Source organism: Mytilus galloprovincialis, chromosome 6 (genome assembly GCF_965363235.1).
Source record: "Mytilus galloprovincialis chromosome 6, xbMytGall1.hap1.1, whole genome shotgun sequence".
Classification (NCBI taxonomy): Eukaryota; Metazoa; Mollusca; class Bivalvia; order Mytilida; family Mytilidae; genus Mytilus; species Mytilus galloprovincialis.
The window spans coordinates 32,364,820-32,385,810 of record NC_134843.1 but is presented as its reverse complement, the minus strand read 5'-3'; the positions used below and the strand labels follow the sequence as shown (position 1 = coordinate 32,385,810).

Here is a 20,991-nt window from a genome sequence, read left to right as displayed (position 1 = left end):
AAAAGTTCTGTTGCATGGAGATATTTGTGCTCAAAGATTTTGTTGACTGCGAAAAAGTTTTATTTCTTTCTTTGTTTGTTTTTATTTACACGCATCAGGTTGTTATTTTACTTATTCGCTTGTTATTGAACAACATAACTCAATGTTTACAATATGTGCATATTAGGCTCAGTTTTTATTTCGATGTTAGAACAATAAATTTTTGAACAGATGATAAATATTTTTAAAAAAGATGTATTTTCGAGCCAAAAAGAATAAAAGCGGTCAAAGTCACATTTATCAAAGATACTTGTATCATGCGATTATTTATGTGAGAAATAATTTTGATGTTCTCCCCTCTTAAACAAGAACAATGTAAATACTTTTATTGTTTTTTTTTGTTTTTTAAGTTTCTTCATACAAAATGTGTTTCTTTCTATTTTTTTCTTTCTCTGATACTACTGATCCAGCCAACATGGCCGACATGGCTAAAAATAGATCAAAGAGGTAAAATGCGTTTCTTCTATTTGCTTTAAACCTCTATGAATTATAGATTAAAGTCCACATGCGTAAAGATGTTTAGAAAGAATGTTGAGATCCGAGCACTCTCAGCTATTTATTTACGTAATAACAAATCTTAAGTCGACTTGTAGGAACTACGATTATTAAAGGGATACTGGGGGGAGGGGTGATTGCACATCCTGCATTAAAAAAAGAGGATTCAGTCTGTTTATTTTTAATTTGTTCACCCTCTTTTTCCAGCAATAAAAATCAAATGGTAGCTTGCTTACCTCTGAAATGTTTTTCATACATTATATTAGTTGCGAAGTTGGATTTTAAAAAGTCTCATGTGTGTACAATATTTATCTTTTACTTGAAATGGTTATTTTTTATATAGTTATTAAATCATTGATTTTTTTTAAACAAAATCTCTCGGCTGAAGAGAAGTGAAAATTGTGTTTATACTAAAACTTACATTATTTGGTATACGGTCATTGAATCTTTATTGAGTCTTTAGAACTGATCGAGGTAGTCAGACCCATGTCAGGCCAGCTAATGATGGTGTTTTTTTACATAAATTTAAAATTAACTCTTAAAATATGTTCTATTATAATTCTATTATATTGTATTGTATTACATTGTATTGCATTGTATTGTATAAAATTGTTTGATTGTATTGCTTGACCCTTACAGGTGTAATTTTGCAATAAAGATTATATTGGTGTTTCTTATATGTTTAGTTTTGCCTCCTCTTCTTAATGCAAAATGTACTACTTCTTCTTGAAACGTCGTACAAGAAATTAGAAATTATATTGTACAACGAAAATACCAAAAATGATCAGCAGGACAAAAAATGAAAACCAAAAATTATTAGCAGAACATACACTACAAATATATTAGTTATTGATTATGTTTATTATGAGTTATTGCCCTTTCTTGTTTTACCAAAACGTTGTTATTGTTGAATATGAAGGTGATTGCGTGCCACAGGTTCTTGAGAACTTTTTCGCTGGTTTATTTTTGTCAAAATGTCGTCTTCCCAATGCATACATTACGTGAAGTTAGTTGAAAATATGTATAATGTTAACATACCAGGATATTCAGGATACAGAAAAATGTAACACTAAACATACTTTTAGTTTGTTATTTCATCGTATTTGCGTTGTACAATACGCATTAGTCTCGGCTATCTAATTTTGATCATTCTTGTCATTCAGTAATTTGTTTAGAGTTTTCCAAAATGGATTTAATCATTTCAATAATTTCTGTAAGTTATTCGTGTTTATTGATTATTTTACATGGTACAATGCACGATTGGCAGAAATAAGCCAGGTTTAGGGTTGTCATTGACCTTAATTAATCTTAATTTTGACTTATATAATTATTTCCGGAAGTCTTGCTAACCGACCAAAATGGCTGCTTTCAATGAACGATATATACAAAGTGTTTACTTTTTTATACCCCATCTATAGCTAGGGATATCATATTTTTTCTGTCTGTGCGCCCGTTCGTCCGTCTGTCTATCTTGCTTCAGGTTAAAGCTGTTGGTTAAAATTTTGGTTCAAGGAAGTTTTTGAAGTTGAAGTCCAAACAATTTAAAACTTGGTAGTTCAAATGGGGAATCCGTTTATCCAAGTGCACATTCGTGTCAAGTATATAAATATGACCAACTGAATAACATGTCAGGCAAGTGGCAGCAAAGGATGAACAAACTACAACACAACATACAAAATAGCACAATGAACCTTTATTCCGACAGTCCAGGTAAAATTCGCGTCATGTGCACTGCCATATATATATATTTACAGAAAAGAACAATCATGCAGACGAAAATAATAAAGTGCTTCCAAGATAACAAAAAATCACAAATCCAGATGAATTCCGTGGTTTGTTTTATCTTTCATTTTAACGATTAACTTAAACTATTTATTGACCAAAAATCTTAAATATTCACCCTGAGAATTCTGGACTAATAAATGGATGCAAAAATTGATTTATTGTTGTTGATATAGAGTCCAGTGGCAGATGTTTGATAATGATATAGCTATAAATTTGACTGCATCACCGAATGATACAGGGGGAGTAGACTAACAATATCCCTTCATTGTTTAACATGCAGTGGTTTTAACAATACCCAGTGGCGGATCCAAAGGGGGATGGGGGTAGGGGGTGTGGTTTAACCCCCCTTTTTCTTTTTGGGACGATCAATGCATTTGCATGGGGACCTATAGTTGTAACCCCTTTTTTAAAATGGCAAGATCCTCCACTGATACTGTACCTGTTCTCCATCAATGTTCAAGTCAGTTCAAAGTATTCATCTTTGAATAAAAAGGAGATCCTGGACGGATCGACTATGATGCTATCAGAATTAAAGTAAGGAAGTGTGGTATGAATGTGAATGACACAAGTAACCGCCAAAACAGTTTAAATATTAATCAGTACATGCATCTTCAAATGATTTAATGCAAAGACGCAAAATTCAGTCTTTTAAAAGCATGACCTCATTCAATGATAAATCATAAGCATCGACATGATTTGGATCAAACGTGACGATGACCGGGTAGCAGTACATGTTTTATAATGTATCAAGACAATATTCAAAGACCACACTACAACAATGAACCGATAAAATCAAGAAGTGATAAGCAGTTTCTAAGAAATTTTTTAAAGCTACAGACAACTTAATCTTCTGAAAGTAAATCATATATCATTATTATTGCATAATTTTAACAAGAAAGAATGTGAAGAAGATTTTGTTGCAAGCAAATACAATCCATAGTCAGATAATTCTGTTATTTAAAAAGCACCTAAAAAAACTTCTATATAAAATCGTTTTAAATGTATTTATTTGTTTTTGTAGCATATAATAATCCAGATTTCATGGTCACTGTTCGTATTGAGCGATGGATGTCCAGCTCCGCCACCCTGTACATGCCAATATATAGTCGTATTCTGTGCCAACTTAAATCTAACGTCCGTTCCGCATTTTTCAAATCCCGTTGGCAATGATTCGGCATGGGATATTGAACTACACGATAATGAAATAAGACAAATACGTTATGGTGACTTCAAAAATTTGAAACTACGCAAGTTGTTTATCTCAAACAACAAAATCAATGTGATTGAGAATGGAGCATTAACCGGAAGTGAAGGCTCTCTACTTGTTATTGATTTGAGCAGTAACAAATTGACATCTATTCCATCAGATGTTGGCAGACTAAAGCATCTAACTGATTTAGATATACATGACAATCCGATGAAGACTATGAATGAAGATATTATTAGAAACATATCAGGTTCTCTATTGTCCTTCAGTTTAGGTCACGAAATAATGACGTCTTGGCCACAGTGTCTTGAACGCCTGACAAATTTAACATCATTGTCAATCTTCAGCTTGAATATTCGCAAAATACCCGATGACGCATTTAACAATTATAGCCACTTAAATATTCTTGAAATAATTTCAACGAATCTATCCACTATTCCGACATCTATTGGAAAGCTTGTACAATAATATGATTCTGGCGGAGGACAGTTTTCCTTTATATATGTTCCGGAATTTACCCAATCTTTCGAGTATAAGCATCGTAAATTGTAGTTTGGGATCCCTTCCTTTGACATTTTCTGAAATTTCTAGTTTGTCCTTCTTAGACATTGAAAATAATCCGATCTCGTATGTTGAAGATGGTGTGTTTGATAGGAACGTTTCTTCTAAAGTTTGGTTTATGGCTCTAAAGAATACAAGGCTAACGAGTATTCCAAGGACAATATCAAATTTAACAGCTTTGACCTTTCTAAATTTGATAAATGGTCTCATAGACGAAATAAAGACAGAGGATTTAAAAAATGTAACGAAGCTTGAAAGATTGTTTTTATCTGGAAACCCCATAAAGAGTATATCTGGTGGAGCTTTTATGGACCTGGAATCCCTTGAATCGTTAATACTTGATAACACCAATCTAACTACAGTACCCAAAGCAGTATTAAATCTTCCGTCCTTAATGGGTCTGAGTTTAGAAAATAATGGAATCATGTGTACATGCAGAACTTTAAAATGGATGAACGACTGGCCTCGTTTGACAAAAGTCTTAATTGTAGGGAACTGTGGTAATATTAGAATGACAATCACAGAATATATAAAACAAGAACTACCGAAATGTGAGTTATAAAATTTTATGTGTACAATTGCAACTTATCAACTTATGTATTTTGCATGTAGTCCCTTTTTTCACAAGATGACTTTGACATTTTCTTGATATATAAAAATAAAATATTTGATAAAAAATGAAAATTGGTGCTGTCCAATGGACGTATATTCTATATTTACATACATTATTTACAATTCAGTGATATATCTAGTCGAACATAGTTATTTTGAACATTTAACCCATGTGTGTAAGGAATGGTAGGGATAGGAGCTAAAAAGATGAAAGACTGATAAATGTTCAAATTTTATTTTTACACTTTATTTAAACTGCTCGAAGAAAAATGACGTCAGTGGCAAAGTGGCATATTTTTTTACTTACTGAAAATTAAGTACTATACATACGTAAGGTATTTTAACCTTATTTTACACAAAACTTTTTTTTTATCTTTCTCATACACAAAACTTCTTTAGTCTGTTGTACTCGTCGTTTGCTATTTATTTTAGGAGGGAAATGATAACTTCATTTTGATTTTTTGTTTTCATTTCAAATCTTTTTTTTATTTTTACTACCAGACCGTTTTTTTTTTTGTGAATTTATAAGTATTAGTGTCCTTGCTTAACAGAACCAACATTGAAAGATCAAAATCTTCAGTGTTTAGAGGGGAGGTAATATTTTGACACTAGATTTTCCACTGACAATGTTAAGATGCAATTAAAAATCCGGAAGCCCTGGGTAAAATTCATATCCAGGAACATTGCAAAACATATTCGCCCTTTACAGAGTCAATTTCGGGTTAAAAAAAGTAACAGAAATAAATTAATAAATAATCATTGAATTGTTCATTGCAAGTTACTAGTTTATCTCTCTAAAATGGTCCAACGGTTTACTGATACATCACTGAGTGACTTCATTTTTGTAAGTATATTCTACGGGGAAATGTGGTATGAATTTTGCTCATTGATGAAGGCCCACCGGTTAACTATTATAATTGTTTATTTCTGTGTCATTTTAATATCTTGTGGAGAGTTGTCTGTCAGTCATACCACATCTTCTTATTTTTATATAATAAATGATTCTCAACTTGTGAAAAGGAGAAAAAACATAAAACATTTGAAAAAGGATTGAAGTGACACTCGATATACCCTCTCCCGGAGTATTATAGGACGATCATTAAAACTTCAAAAAGGGGGGGGGGTATGTATTTTCCTAATTGTTTTATTATGATCCCCAATTTGATGAAAAATATTCTGTTAAAGCAGATGACAAAAAAAAAAAATTCTGAATCCAGATTTTCAACATACCTTATAGTGCTAAATTTTGAAGAAAAGAAAATTGATTGAAAGCGATGAGAAATTGAATAAAATTGTTCACGCCTTGCGGAAAAAAATGTTCTGACTCAGACACAAAACCATTGGATTTCAACTGTAATTGAAAACAGGATTATCTTTCTTGATTTTCGAGTTCTGAATTTTGAATTTTGAACTTTGAATTTTGAATTATGAATGATCTTTCTTGGCTTCCGTAATCTCCCTTTAATAAATATAACAATTATCTTTGGAGTAAGAAGGGTTTCACAGAAACAATGGTATAGTAAATAAGTAAATAAAAACACACAAAAAAACAAATTGAGCTACAAACAAACCTTAAATATACATATACCGGCAAATTATGATAATCATGCACAGCCCAGCTTGGTTTTATCATATTTTTTCACGGTGATGAAACATTACACTATTAGTTCAATCATGAAATGAATGTCTAATGACCTATTTTGTTTTTGTCTTTCAAATTTTGTTCAATATCGTCAAACAAGTCAACTATAATCGTACTTCCATCCTGTTGCTTGGCATAGACATTACAATTTAAAAACCAGACATTTTCAAATTGTTCACTATTTTGTAATCTTGCCATAAGTTCCAGATTACTCTGTGTGATATCATCATGGAACCTGATGCCATCTTTCAGTCCTCCTCTTTGTCTCATAATTTTGATCTTTAGGTCAGTATTGCGCACTTTAACGATGACAGGTTTTGTGTGCCCCTCTTTCCCTTGAATTCTGTATATTTCCTGTACATCATCAGGTTTTATATCTACCTTCAAATCTGTTTTTGCCATATTCACAAACTCATCTATCAATACTTCATTAGGGCTTTCTGGGTAATTTAGTATTCTGATATTTCGCTTTCTACTATACTGTTCATTATAATTTCCTAGTTTTATAGCTTCAATAGCTCTTTTGTTGTTATCACTTACTTGTTCCTCCAAAGTTTCAATTGTTTTATCTTTTGTCTTCATACGTTCTCTTAGGTTTTCATTGTCTATCATCAGAGAATCCACCTGATCTTTTATCTTTCCAGTTGTCTCCCTTACTTTTGCCTCAATTTTTTCTGACAAATTCTTTTCGAAAGTTGATAATAATTCTTTAACAATGTTTGTAACAGTATCTGTCAAGTCTTTTTGTTGTACCAAACAAGAAGTTGTACTACACTCTAAAAAATAAGTTACTTTGAATAAAATAAAACAAGTAATTAAATAACTGAAATTTAGTATTTGATTTGTCGAAAGGATTGATCATGGGTAATAATTTTAGTTAATACTAATAATTCGTTACTTAGTCATACATTAAAATCTAAGTAATCAATATAAGCTACAATGTACATGTATTCCAACTTATATTTTAAGTAATTTCTTAGTAATATTTTTAGTAATTCCAAGTTATGTTTTTACTTATTCGTAGTTATGTTTAGTAATTCTAAGAAATATTTAGATTAAATCTAAGTAATATTTTTAGTAATTCTAAGAAATAATTTTAGTAGTTTCAAGTAAAGTTTTTGTTGATTCTAAGTAAAGTGTTAAGTAACTCCAAGTAATGTTTCTAGTAATTCTGAGTAATGTTTCGAGTAATTTCAAGTAATGTCTCTAAGAAATCCTGTTGTTGATAGTAAATACAAGTAATGTTTAAATGTTGATTTATTTAAATTTAAGCAAGTAATGATTTAAGTATTGATAAATTATAGCCGGTTATATTACAAGATAGGTACCCAAGTGGAGTGGAGTAATTTTTGGAGCACTTACCTTGTCATATTGATCAATACAGGTGTTGATCAACTAAAAATAGTATTTAGTTCCAAATTATGATGCAATAAGAAGATATTATACTTTCATTGGTCTATAAAGATATGATGAAGCCCGCCTCCGGTTGCGAGATTTTATCGCTGTGTTGAAGACCCATTGGTACGTAGCGTTGGGCTGTTTTCTACTCGTTTTTCGGGTTGTAGTTTCTTTGACACATTCACCGCTTCCATTCTCAATTTTATTGATCGTTATATACAGTCTACATTATTTTGTTATAAATGCATACAATAAAAAAGATAAACCAACCTTTCAAAGAATGATCATATACTTTGTCCTTTATTCTAATTCATTTATATTCTCTTTTGCTTTAATTGTATGTTAACATGTACCTTCCTAGCGACTTTTTGGTTCTACATTTTCATTAATTGAAAATATTATAGTACACTTACAGTAGCCAGAAACATGAATACTCATCAACCATGAGTTCCTGGCATTTTGTTTTTAAATAGCTGACCAAATTCAAATAAGAGCTAAATTTTGATTCAATTTGGATGAAATTTTATATAAATCTCCAACCAAATACTACCTAACAGCAATTATAGACTACTTTAATTTAAAAATGTACATCTTTATTGGCATTAGAGGTTCTAAAAAGTAAAAAGTAAATTAAAGGAGAATGATGATGAATATTTAAAAAAAGCGATTTATCGGAATTCCATGGCTAAGCAAATATTACTCGTGATTCGTATTTCTTTCACTTCATAAAAATTGAAATATGAAAAAAAAGTTAAGAGTAGGAATTAGTATTGAAACCCATTTTATCCAAAGAGTTAAACAGTAGAGAACATGCTGATTTAATGGATTTCCAATCAAACCCAGATAGAAACTATGAATTTCTATAAAATCACTAAGCTTTAGAACAAAAGTGTGTAACATTAGAGCTCTCACGTCAAAATGTGCTTCAGAGGTGACTTGATTAATTATATTTTTTCACAGTTGTTGGTGTGCCCCATAACCTGCATAGCGATAATGGTTTGGAATTTTTATATTTGCTTATATCCGAGTTGAAAAAGAGTGGCCACATCCAGTGACTTTATTTCAGGTAATTTCATACCAGTTCTTATCATATTATTATGTTTCAAATGTATTTTAACTTTGAATAAATGTCTTTTTATCTATTCTAAGTAACGTTTTAGGTATTAAGATTAATGTCTGGGCACATTTTCAGGATTTAGGCCTAAATCATAGGATTTAAGAATATTACCTAACATCATTTAGGCAATATAATTACTGCCTAGGCAATTTCGTATTGCCTTGGATTAAAGCTTAATGCTTAATTTCACTTATCGCAGAGTATAAAGGGACGTGACACCACTACTAACCGTGTATGAAATAAGCCCCGCCTCCCTACTAACCTAATATGAAATATATACGGTCTGCACGCGGATGCTTTTAACCAATCACATTCCTAGAAATGTATAGGAGGTAGGATAATTCTTTTTATTCAAACACATACTTATATCATTAACTTCTTCTTTTCTAGGATTTGTTGTAGTGGTAGTCGTAGTGGTAGTTCGGTGTAGGTGTTCGCATGACTTTCAACCATACATCCACTTGTTTCAAACCAAAATAATTACCAACAATACAAGCATAATGTCCAGCATCTTTCATGGTTACATTGCGTAGAACTAACATCTCCTTGTTTTCTAAAATCTGAATTTGGAGGTATCAGTTTAATTTTAAACTTTTTCATATGTAACCACAAATATATTTATTTGGTAACATATTCTAGTTCATATCATTTTATAACTCCTTTCCTAAATGAATCGATTGCATTTTTGTGAAAATAAGCCGAAGACAATTTGGTCTATTTGAACCCAAAAATAATAATATGACATATATATCTGATGCAGAACAATCAGTAAGAAACTATGTAGTCAGTTTATCAATATCTCATATTTGTGGCAGAAATTGACTAATATTTAGTACACCAGGGCTCTGTTGTTCAACATGTAGTTAAACTAATCATATGTTTACTTTTAACGAGTTATTAAAAGTTAATCTCATGATTAGTAAATACAATGATTAAATTTTGTTGTTCAACTTACTTCAAATCGTTGTATTTGTAAATAGATATAGGAAGATGTGGTGTGAGTGCCAATGAGACAACTCTCCATTCGAATAACAATTTATAAAAGTAAACCATTATAGGTCAATGTACGTCCTTCAACACAGAGCATTGGCTCACACCGATCAAAGAGCCATAAAGGGCCCCAAAAATTACTAGTGTAAAACCATTCAAACGGGAAAACCAACGTTCTAATCTATATAAAAAACGAGAAACGAGAAACACGTATGAATTACATAAACAAACGACAACTACTGTACATCAGATTCCTGACTTAGGACAGGTGCAAACATTTGCAGCGGGATTAAACGTTTTAATGGTACCAAACCTTCTCCCTTTTTCTGAAACAATAGCATAACATCACAACATAGAAAACTACACGATAAAATATCAATTGGAAGGCTTAACTCAATCAAACACGTAAATTAACACACTATGAACGAATAAATTTGATCTGCGATACCTGAATGCAAATGCACAGTTAATAAAATATTAGGGACAAACATTCAAGGCCAAAAAGCAAACAAACGAGTCCAAACAAAGCCATGGCAAGACACCACCGCGAAATATTTAACCCTTCGAAAATAATCACTTTTGAAAAAAAACTGGTTTTAATAAATATTTACAGGTAAATGAAAAATAACTTTGTCGTTTTAGGTACACCACTAATGTGTATAAAATTCTTCCAATAATTAGGAATACCAAGAAAGTTTTGTCATATAGATACATAATTTAACATTAGATACAAATTGGGGTGAATATCAACAATAAAACTATACAATTAGAGCTAGCTAAAACTTCCCTGTACAGATTTAAGGAGAATAATATTGATGTTCATACAAATGAAGCACGAACAAGTGAAAATTAGTAGATATTCCAAGATATATAGACAAGATCCATAATCATATAAAATAACAAAAAAACATTATAAACAGTATTAACAGGATCTCTGTATTGATTTTTAATCATATGATTGATTTTGGGTAATAAGCAATTTTTGGGGAATTAGCAAGTGCTTCCCACAATACAGTGTAAATCAGGACCTCTATTACTTCCTGTTCTGCGAAAATAATTATGGCTGACCAAAATAAAAGCAACCTTAATCCTTGGCCAGCAAATCTCCTCTGATTACGCAAAACCAAATATTCAATTGCTGAGGGAAATGTAATCAAAGAAGAAAATGGAAAGTATTGCATACATATTAAGACAAAAACCTAGTATCTGTTATACACAAAACAAGAGGTTCTAAAGAGCCTGTGCCGCTCACCTTGGTCTATGTGCATATTAAACAAAGGACACAGATGAATTCATGCCAAAATTGCGTTTTGGTGATGGTGATGTGTTTGTAGATCTAACTTTACTGAACATTCTTGCTGCTTGCAAATATTTCTATCTATAATGAACTTGCCCCAGTAGTTACAGAGGAAAATATTGTGAGAAAAGGGCAACAGTAGTATACCGATGTTCAAAACTCATAAATCGATATATAAAAAAAAATCCGGGTCACAAACCAAAACCGAGGGAAACGCATTTAATGTATGAGGAGAATGACGACACAACATTAAAATGTAACACACACAGAAACGAACTAAGCATTAGACAAAATCCGATGATAATAACAAATATAACATCAAAACTAAATACATGAATTTGGGATAGAAAAGTACCGTGACACGTCTTATAATTATGTGAATTCACATTCAAATATAAGAGGAAACTAACGACACAAAAGAAACACAACGCAAAAATATAACACACACAGACACGAAACGACACATAAAACTGAAGTATTGACTAATTACAGAAAATAACAGGGTACATTACCTAACCCGACAAAATCCAACACAATCTAACACAAAAAATAGACACACCCGAATTAGTCAAGGCCTCAACGCAAAATTACGTCACATTTGAATTTGTAAAACAGCACACCAAAAATGAAAAATGACGTCAAATTTGAATGAATAAAACTATCTATCAAAATCAAGATAGAATTAGGATTGATTTAAGATTATATTTGTACTAAATACTGATATTACATTAAATAACAAATTGCAATACTCATTAGTATAAAACTGAAGTAGCAATTAGACAATTAACTATATTCTATGTCCGCTTAATTTAGAATCGAACTGCAAACGTAATACATCGTACAAATTACGTTGAACCAAATCAAATCTAATAAATGAAGGCGGTGATTAATTTTATTTCCCATAACACATGAATATAACCGAAAAGACGTCAAGACATTTGACAAAATCCGATGAGAATTACATATATAACATCAAAACTAAATACATGAATTTGGGATAGAAAAGTACCGTAAAACGTCTTATTTCTTATTACGTCACTTTGGGCGTTGCATTGACTATGGCTAACAGGGCTGTGATTTTGTAATTTATTCGTTTTTTATTCTATATCTAGTCACCACTTCAGTTTAATCATGTATATCTATTATATAGTCATTTTATAAAATTTACTGTTTGCAAAACTACGTATTATTATTGATAATAATAATGTTTAGTCCCAGGCGGATAACCCTGGCCTCGCAACTTTTTGAAACTTTTGGTCCTCGGCGATCTTCAACTTGGTAGTTGTTATGGCTTTCAAACTTTTTACATCTGAACATAGTTTTGTGTGGACGTAGCGCGCGTCTGGTGTATACAAATATTTTTTAACCTGTTACCTTTGGATGACTATTATTCGTTAACTTTGTTTCTCTGTCCTATATTTTCTCCCATTTATCTGTTTATTTATTGTAACCCTGTCGTGTAATGTTGTAATTTTAATGTTATAATTAACACTGCCATTAAAGCGGGAGGTTTTTCATGCCACAAAAACAGGTTCAACCCACTATTTTTTCATAAAATGCCCTGTACCAAGTCAGAAAATGGCCATTGTTACATTATAGTTCGTTTCTCTGTGTGTTACGTTTCGGTGTTGTGTCTCTGTTGTGTCGTAGCTCTCTTATATTTGATACGTTTCCCACAGTTTTAGTTTGTAATCCGGATTTTTTTTTTCTCTATCGATTTATGCATTTTGAACAGCGGTATACTACTGTTGCCTTTGTTTATAGCAATGCGAATTCACACTCAGCAAAACAGTCACAATCGGGAACAAGTCACGTTTTGTAATTAAAAGATTAGACGACGTAATGACAAACCACAATCCAACATGTGGTAAAAATGTCCTTAGCTAGTTTGGTCAAAGACACATCCTATGGATCAACCGATTCGTGATGGTGTCCGTAAACTTTACGGAGTGTCAATTTTAATCTGTCCTCTTCATAACTTTGTTGGAGCAGTTTCTGCGTAAGGAGCACACTCCTGTATATGAAGTCCGTATAGTATGAACAAGCACGATAATAACGTATCAATTGAGATATGTAAACACTATACGAAGGGGCAGAAGGTATGTTACTGCTGAGAAATGGGAAATTGATAATTGGGAAGTTGAAATCGTCCCGTTTATCATAGATTTTTCTTGTGAAGTCGACCATCTTGGTCAATATTGAGGAAAAGATCAAGGTATGAAGCAGTCCTTCTAGTATTAGTAGTATCCTTAATTTCAAGTTCACTGGGATACATTTGTATATAAAAATTTACAAATATTTACAAAATTTAAGATAATTGTTAAACATTGATTATACCGGGCAATAACTCTATAAGGGGTCAATTGACCATTTTGGCCATATTTGTAGGTCTTACTTTGCTGTACATTATTACTGTTTACAGTGTTTATCTCTATCTATAATAATATTGAAGATAATAACCAAAAGCTGCAAAATTTCTTAAAATAACCAAATCAGGGGTAGTAACCCAACAACAGGTTGCCTGATTGGTCTGAAAACTTCAGGGCAGATAGATCTTGACCTAATAAACAATTTCATCTCGTCAGATTTGCTCTAAACGCTTGTGTTTCAGAGATATGAGCCAAAAACTGCATTTTATCCTATGAACTATTTTTAGTTATGTCAGCCACCTTAATTCGCATGCATCGGACACATTTTTTAAACTAGATACTCTAATAATAACTGTGGACAAGTTTGGTTAAAGGACGATGTATGATAAGTGCAGTATTTGGCCCCTTTGTATGCAAAAAAAATGAATAACAATCTCTGGGGCAAAAATGACCCAAAACAGTTACTAAAGTTTTATATTTTGTTGAAATAAAACTTATTTTTCAAGTTTATGCAGAAAATCGATTATAAATGATGCTATGAATAAATCATAACCGGGTGTCTATACGGAAAATCGTACTTTTCCGACTCTACTTTGAATGATTAAAATATGAGCGCAAGTGAGAACATGTAAAATATTTTACATATGGTATGTATGATATAGTATTGGCATTATATACAAATTTCATAGATGTTCTCAACTGCGCTCATACCAAAATCTTCAAAAAATATCAGGAACAGTCGTTGATTTTTGCGAGTGGTTTATTTATGTCTGACAACATCCGGTTTCAGTTGCCAGGGAAGCTGGATAGCATCAAAGTCAACAAACTACCACTGCTGTGACAATATATGATTATAGAATGGTAATTGTGATACTTATTCATGCAAAAACAGAGATATATCATAAATCTCATGTGGGAAATTGCACGGGTTCCATAAAAAGTCCCAAGAAGAAACAAAAGAAATCATAAAATAAATTCACGAAAAAGAGCAGACGTCACATGTCAGCTCACTATATTACAAAGCAGTAATTATAATGAGAGTGGTAAATGTGATAATTGTATGTCAAAAACTGATATATAATACAAAACATAACTTGAGATAATGCATAGGTTCCATAAATACTTCCAAACCAAAGAAGTATAAATTCACAAAAACTCCTGGTCACCGCCGTTCATGCTCAGAGGCTGAATTCAGCCTGACGCGAGTGAAGGAACAGACATCATAATTTTTTGAAAGCAAAAAACGTAGTGCCCTAGCAGATCAATTGTCTCAGTAGTTTCAGAGGAGAAGAATTTTGTAAAAGATTACGAACATTTACGAAAAATTATTAAAAATTGACTATAAAGGGCAATACCTCCTTAAGGAGTCAACTGACTATTTTTTTCATGTTGACTTATTTGTAGATCTTACTTTGTTCAACATTATTGTTGTTTCCAGTTTATCTCCATCTATAATAATTTTCAAGATAATAACCAAAAATGACAAAATTTTCTTAAAATTACCAATTCAGGGGCAGCAACCCAAAACGGGTTGTCCGATTCATCAAATTTGCTCTAAATGCTTTGGTTTCAGAGATATAATCCAAAATCTACATTTTACCCATAGGTTCTATTTTTAGCCATGGCGGCCATTTTGGTTGGTTGGCAGGATCACCGGACACATTTTTCAAACAAGATACCCCAATAATGATTGTGGCCAAGTTTGGTTAAATTTGGCCCAGTAGTTTCAAAAGAAAAGATTTTTGTAAAAGTTGAACCACAACGGACGACGACGGACGACGACGGACACGGACGCCAAGTGATGAGCCATGGGCCAGGTGAGATAAACAGGTTTGGGATGAAATTACTATGAAAATAAAATCCCTTGGCATAGCCTACATTACTGCAAATGAGATAAGAGATAAATGGAGAAATACAGTTTCGAAGGCAAAAAGGCATACCAAGAACAAAGGAGGGAGTCAACAAAAGCAGCTGGAATGGTTCCTTCACCGATATCTGTACCATCACAATATGGAACAGTCATAAATATGACTACAGACAGCCCCAACAATGAGTAAAATGCATACCGTGCAGTCGGCTCTTTAAGGCCTGGCCATGCTAAATGTGAAACTTAAAAAACTAAAGGCGTAACCTATAAACAATTCTTCTATGAAACACCTATATTACTTTTTTTGTTATTCTGTCGTCAATTCTAAGTATTCATGATTGGATCCCAAACAACTAAAATACGCCATATTATTGGTGGGACTAGTGGAAATAAACATACAAAATTGTTTACATCAATTGTAAAATACCGGAGGGTGTACACCCAACTGTGGGATTTTCTTGCTGTGTTTAAGACCCATTGATGGCATTCGGCTGTTTTCTCTTTGGCCGGGTTGTTGTCTCTTTGACATATTGATGTATAATAATTGTTCTTTCCTAGCGTCCGAGGCGTCAGTAACATCGCTAACTACGCTTGACACAGTTGATTTATCAAAACCCAGTATCTCCGACTGATAAAAACGAAGGACAATCATAACTTGCTGTTCAACTGCCAATGCTGTCTTATTACTGCTACTTCTCTTAAAATCGTTTTACACTCGTTAGCAAGAAATTTAACGGTTTCCCTATAAAACATGTACCTTTGTCGCAGTTGCTTATCACTGAATTATTTATTTACTAAATTAAGACTTCGATAATGCTGTTCTCTCCAAACTCTAACCAGATGAAACATTGAAATTGCAGTCATTTTTTGATAAGATTAAGATATTAACGACTCGTTCGTAGTAACGACAAGTTGGACAACACCATAATTTTAAAAGAATGATTAAGAACTTTTAACGACTAGTAAGTACTTACGAAAAATTGAACAACAGACCCCTGTATGTTACTTTAGTCAGTATAATTAAAACTGCAACTGTAATATTTTAAGATAACTTACATCTGATGTTTTACCAATACGTCTATTTAAACCTGTTTGATCCCTTTTCACCCATTTTATTGTGGCCTTAGGATCATTCAAAGGTCGGCAAATAAATATAGCATCATCACCCTCATTTACAGTCAGATTTTGAGGCTCTTCTATTTCTAAAGGCCATGCCAGCTCTTAAAATAGAAACAATTGCTCTACTGCAAATGATTTAAGCCAATACAATTAAATAGGCGGCCAAAGAAGCACTTATCACCTGTTAAACTATTTTTTTTCATAACAGTTTAGAATAAAGCTAGGAACGATGGCAGTAGCACTTAATGCTGTAAGGTTTTCGGATTCTGGTAAAGACAGGTGTTGATGGAATCCTTATTTTTAATATATTGAATTAAATTATTGCAGATCTTTTTATTAGATTTATACCTATAATTTTACTTGTTTTGTCTTGATGTTATTTTTTTGTTTTTTGTTCTTATGTGTTTTGTTTATTTTATTTTTGTTTTGTTTTGTTTTGTTTTGTTGTTCTTTTGTTGTTGTTGCTGCGTAGATTTTTTTGCACTAGTCAATTGAAAGCAATGTTTGATAGTTGCTCATATAAAAGTGTCATTTGGAAAATGTTGTTTGTGCTGTATTTAGACCCCTCTAACAAGAAATCGGTTGATGTTGTATAGATAATTTAACGTACAATTTCCATGTAAATAAACTCATCATACTAGATACCAGGACTAAATTTTGTATATACGCCAGACACGCGTTTCTTCTACAAAAGACTCATCAGTGACGCTAGAATCCAAAAAGTTAAAAGGGCCAAATAAAGTACGAAGTTGAAGAACAGTACGGAACAAAATTCCCAAAAGTTTTGCCAAATACAGCTAAGGTAATCTATGTCTGAGGTAGAAAAGCCTTACAATTTCAAAAATTCCAAATTTTGTAAACAGTTAATTAATAAATATAACCATATCAATGGTTATTCATGTCAGCACAAAAGTGCTGACTACTGGGCTGGTGATACCCTCGGAGAAATAAATCTCCACCAGCAGTGGCATCGACCCAGTGGTTGTAAATAAACTCATCATAGAAACCAGGACTAAATTTTGTATTTACGCCAGACGCGCGTTTCGTCTACAAAAGACTCATCAGTGACGCTCAAATCCAAAACGTTAAAAGGGCCAAATAAAGTATGAAGTTGGAGAGCAGTACGGACCAAAGTTCCTTAAAGTTTTGCCAAATACAGCTAAGGTAATCTATGCCTGAGTAGAAAAGCCTCAGCATAAGTGAAACCCTGTGGCATGCAACTAATAGGAAGGTTGCAGAGAGTAACACACAAGCTTTATTGGGACCTCTTATAAACTGGTCTTATAAAACATCTCGAATTTTAAGGATTTCCCGAAGTTACTAAAATCAATCCAAATATTCTACCGGAAAACTTGGTTTTGAAGAATATCTTATTTTCAGAAGTTTTATGAATATATAAACATACTATCAAAAGAACCAATTTATATGAAAAGATATGAAGATATAAAAAGATATCAGGATTAAAATGTTGTACGCCAGACGCAAGTTCAGTCTAAAAAAGACTCATCAGAAACGCTAGAATAGAAAAAGTTATAAACACCAAACAAAGTACGAAGTTGAAAGGAATTGAGGACCCAAAATTTCAAAACAAATGTTTGCCACTTACATCTAAAGTAATATATTCCTGGAGAAGGTAATCCTTAGCATTTCGAAAATGTCAAAGTTTATGATAGGACAGATACTAAAAAAATAAAAGAGAAAAAAGAAACAGCCTCAGGCCAGAATACCTTAAGTAATGAGCACTATGCTTAAAAGTCACATGCCGGGTCCTGAATTTAGATTCAGAAAAAAACGAAAATTCACATTCGCGAGTGAAATAATATTTATGCATGCACGTAGTTTTGTTTTGCGTAAAAAATAGTAAACAGAAAGCATACCGCACTAATACTGTAGATAATGATACGCATTTGCGTCATCACATATATTAATGTACGCTCAAATATAATGTTTAATTAATGTATAATTCAATGCATTAAAGGTTAAACTATAATCAAAAATGAATAGGGATTGTGCCCATGGGACACATATGATGCCCTGCTTGCATATAACGTTACAAAGGGACATAACTCAAGAACGGTAAAAGTGACGCTACCAAAATTGATCTGTATATTGTGGTAATAAGCATTATGTATAAAAAAAGAGGGACGAAAGATACCAAAGGGACAGACAAACTCATAAATCTAAAACAAACTGACAACGCCATGGCTAAAAATGAAAAAGACAAACAGAAAAACAATAGTACACATGACACAACATAGAAAACTAAAGAATAAACAACACGAACCCCACCAAAAACTAGGGGTGATCTCAGGTGCTCCGGAAGGGTAAGCAGATCCTGCTCCACATGTGGCACCCGTCGTGTTGCTTATGTGATTACAAATCCGGTAAATAGTCTAATTCGGTAGGTCACATTCATGAAAGGGAAGGGGATTGTAGTTACGACGTAAGGAACATATCCGATATCATTTGTGAAACGGTTATTCCATATCGGTCAACCAACTTGTGATGGCGTCCGTAAAATTTACGAAGGGATGATTTCAACTTCACCATTTGGAACTCTTGGTTTAATAGCTTCCTTGTGAGCAGTAACCCTCTATCAAGAAAATCATGATAGGAAATGCAAGCACGGGAATATCGTATCAATTGGGAGATATATACCCCGTATGCAGGTGCTGCTGGAATGTTGCTACTTAGAAATAGAAAGTTCACAATTGGAAAGCTGAAATCATCTCTTTTGTCGTAAAGTTTTGTTTTCAACAGACCCTCATTGTCAATTTCTAGATGTAAGTCAAGATATGAAGCCGACTTAACTGTATCTGTAGTATCCTTTATCTCCAATTCGATGGGATAGATGCGTTCCACATAGTCACCAAATTTTGAATTGTTTAGTGAAAGAACGTCATCTATATAGCGGAAAGTAGAGTTAAAGGATATTGCTAACTTCTTATCTTTCTTCCTAAGGAGTTCCTGCATGAAGTCAGCCTCATAATAATAAAGAAACAAGTCGGCAAGTAGAAGGGCACAGTTTGTTCCCATTGGTATAAGTTTCATAACATTTGATTGAGGCACACTTACGTTAGAGAACAGAAACGGAAAATTCAGCAAGTTGTTCATTTGTTAAGGGGCATAAATCTAGATAGGTAAAGTTGTCGCCCCCTAAATTCAAACTTGCTCTTTGTGTCGTGGTAATAAGCCTTGTATAAGTTTCATAACATTTAGTTGAGGCAAACTAAAGTTAGAGAACGGAAACCAGTTTCGGAACGTACAGACGTACGGACGAACGTACATACGGACAGGGGTATAACTTAATGCCCCCTTCGCGACGGTTGGGGCATAAAAAGAGTTGACATTTAATAATCAACACATGAATGCATTCTTGTTAATGAATCTTTTCCGAAAATTTAGAATATAATAACAATTAACACAAACATCAATTATTTACTGATGCACATTTTATTTATCAAATCAATCTCTTAAAGTAGCACAACACAAAGATGTTGTTCACTCCAATCATACAATTTTAAACTAGTGTTATTTCTTTTATCCAGCTTTAAAATTTTAAAAAGAGAAACCAAAATAAAGAAGAAAGAAAAATCTTTCAAAAAGTGATAATTTTATTAATTACATCATTATTACATAATTGATTTTTGTGTAATTAGTGGCCATACTATGATGTCCACACTATAATAAAATTAGCTTCTTGTTTATTGATAGCATCCCAAAATTTTTAAACATTTTTGTGCAACACAGTTTGACCTTCAAAACTGTGTCATATTGTTTTACATTCTCCCGTCAAGAAAGTCAATAGTAGTTTACCGCTATTTCATAGTCATAAATAGATTTTACAAATTCAGGTCACAAACCAAAACTGAGAGAAACACTTCAACTATAAGAGGAAACAAAACGGAACAACAGAAACAATGAACTACCACGAAAACAAACACCAACATACATATAAACGGACTATTTGATAACAGTTGCCATACTCCTGATTTGGTACAGGACTTTGTAAGAAAAATGGAGGGTTGAACCTGGTGTTATGGCTTGCCAAACCTCCCGCTTATATGGTAATGTTCAAAATGACAACATTACGTGACAGGAATACAGTACAAGTAAATGCAAGAACATTCCGTACAGTGAAATATATAAAATAAATAATGTAATAGTTCATTTCAACATGTAAACCACAGAATAACAACGACCACATAAAATCAATTTACGTTGGAACACAAATACAGCACAAATGAATAATGAACTGTATTTCATACGAATGTATCAACGCTATAAAAAGTGACGTCACAGGTATATTTATAAAAATACAATATGAAATTGGGATTAAGTTTGTAATGGTGTTATTTGATGTCTTTTCTATCCATTACAAGAATATTTATATAAAGTTGTGTTAGTAATGGTGTAATTATTTGCATTTTATAACCATGACGGTTTTTCTTCTGAACCAAACTGTGTTAAAACAAATAAATCCTGTTCGTATA

General features: G+C 32.6%; 2 protein-coding genes and 1 pseudogene across 2 annotated transcripts in view; 2 read left to right on the top strand and 1 right to left on the bottom strand.

Annotated features, from left to right (window-relative positions):
• The window catches only part of LOC143079382 (sacsin-like), a 30,875-nt gene extending 27,406 nt beyond the window's left edge, over positions 1-3,469 (top strand). Inside the window, exon 5 of the mRNA XM_076254670.1 lies at positions 3,341-3,469. The gene's annotated coding sequence lies outside the window, so the exon portion shown is untranslated. The remainder of the gene's footprint in view (positions 1-3,340) is intronic.
• A 516-nt stretch (positions 3,470-3,985) lies between these two features.
• Positions 3,986-5,454, top strand: LOC143079383 (uncharacterized). The gene has a single exon (XM_076254672.1). It carries the CDS (start codon positions 3,996-3,998, stop codon positions 4,647-4,649), a length of 654 nt encoding a protein of 217 aa, XP_076110787.1. The 5' UTR covers positions 3,986-3,995; the 3' UTR covers positions 4,650-5,454.
• Positions 5,455-6,386: 932 nt separating this feature from the next.
• The window catches only part of LOC143078569 (cell adhesion molecule DSCAM-like), a 61,838-nt pseudogene continuing 47,233 nt past the window's right edge, over positions 6,387-20,991 (bottom strand).

Coding starts and splice junctions, on each gene's coding strand:
- LOC143079383 (XM_076254672.1), top strand. CDS start 3,996: ATGATTCTGGCGGAGGACAGTTTTCCTTTATATATGTTCCGGAATTTA.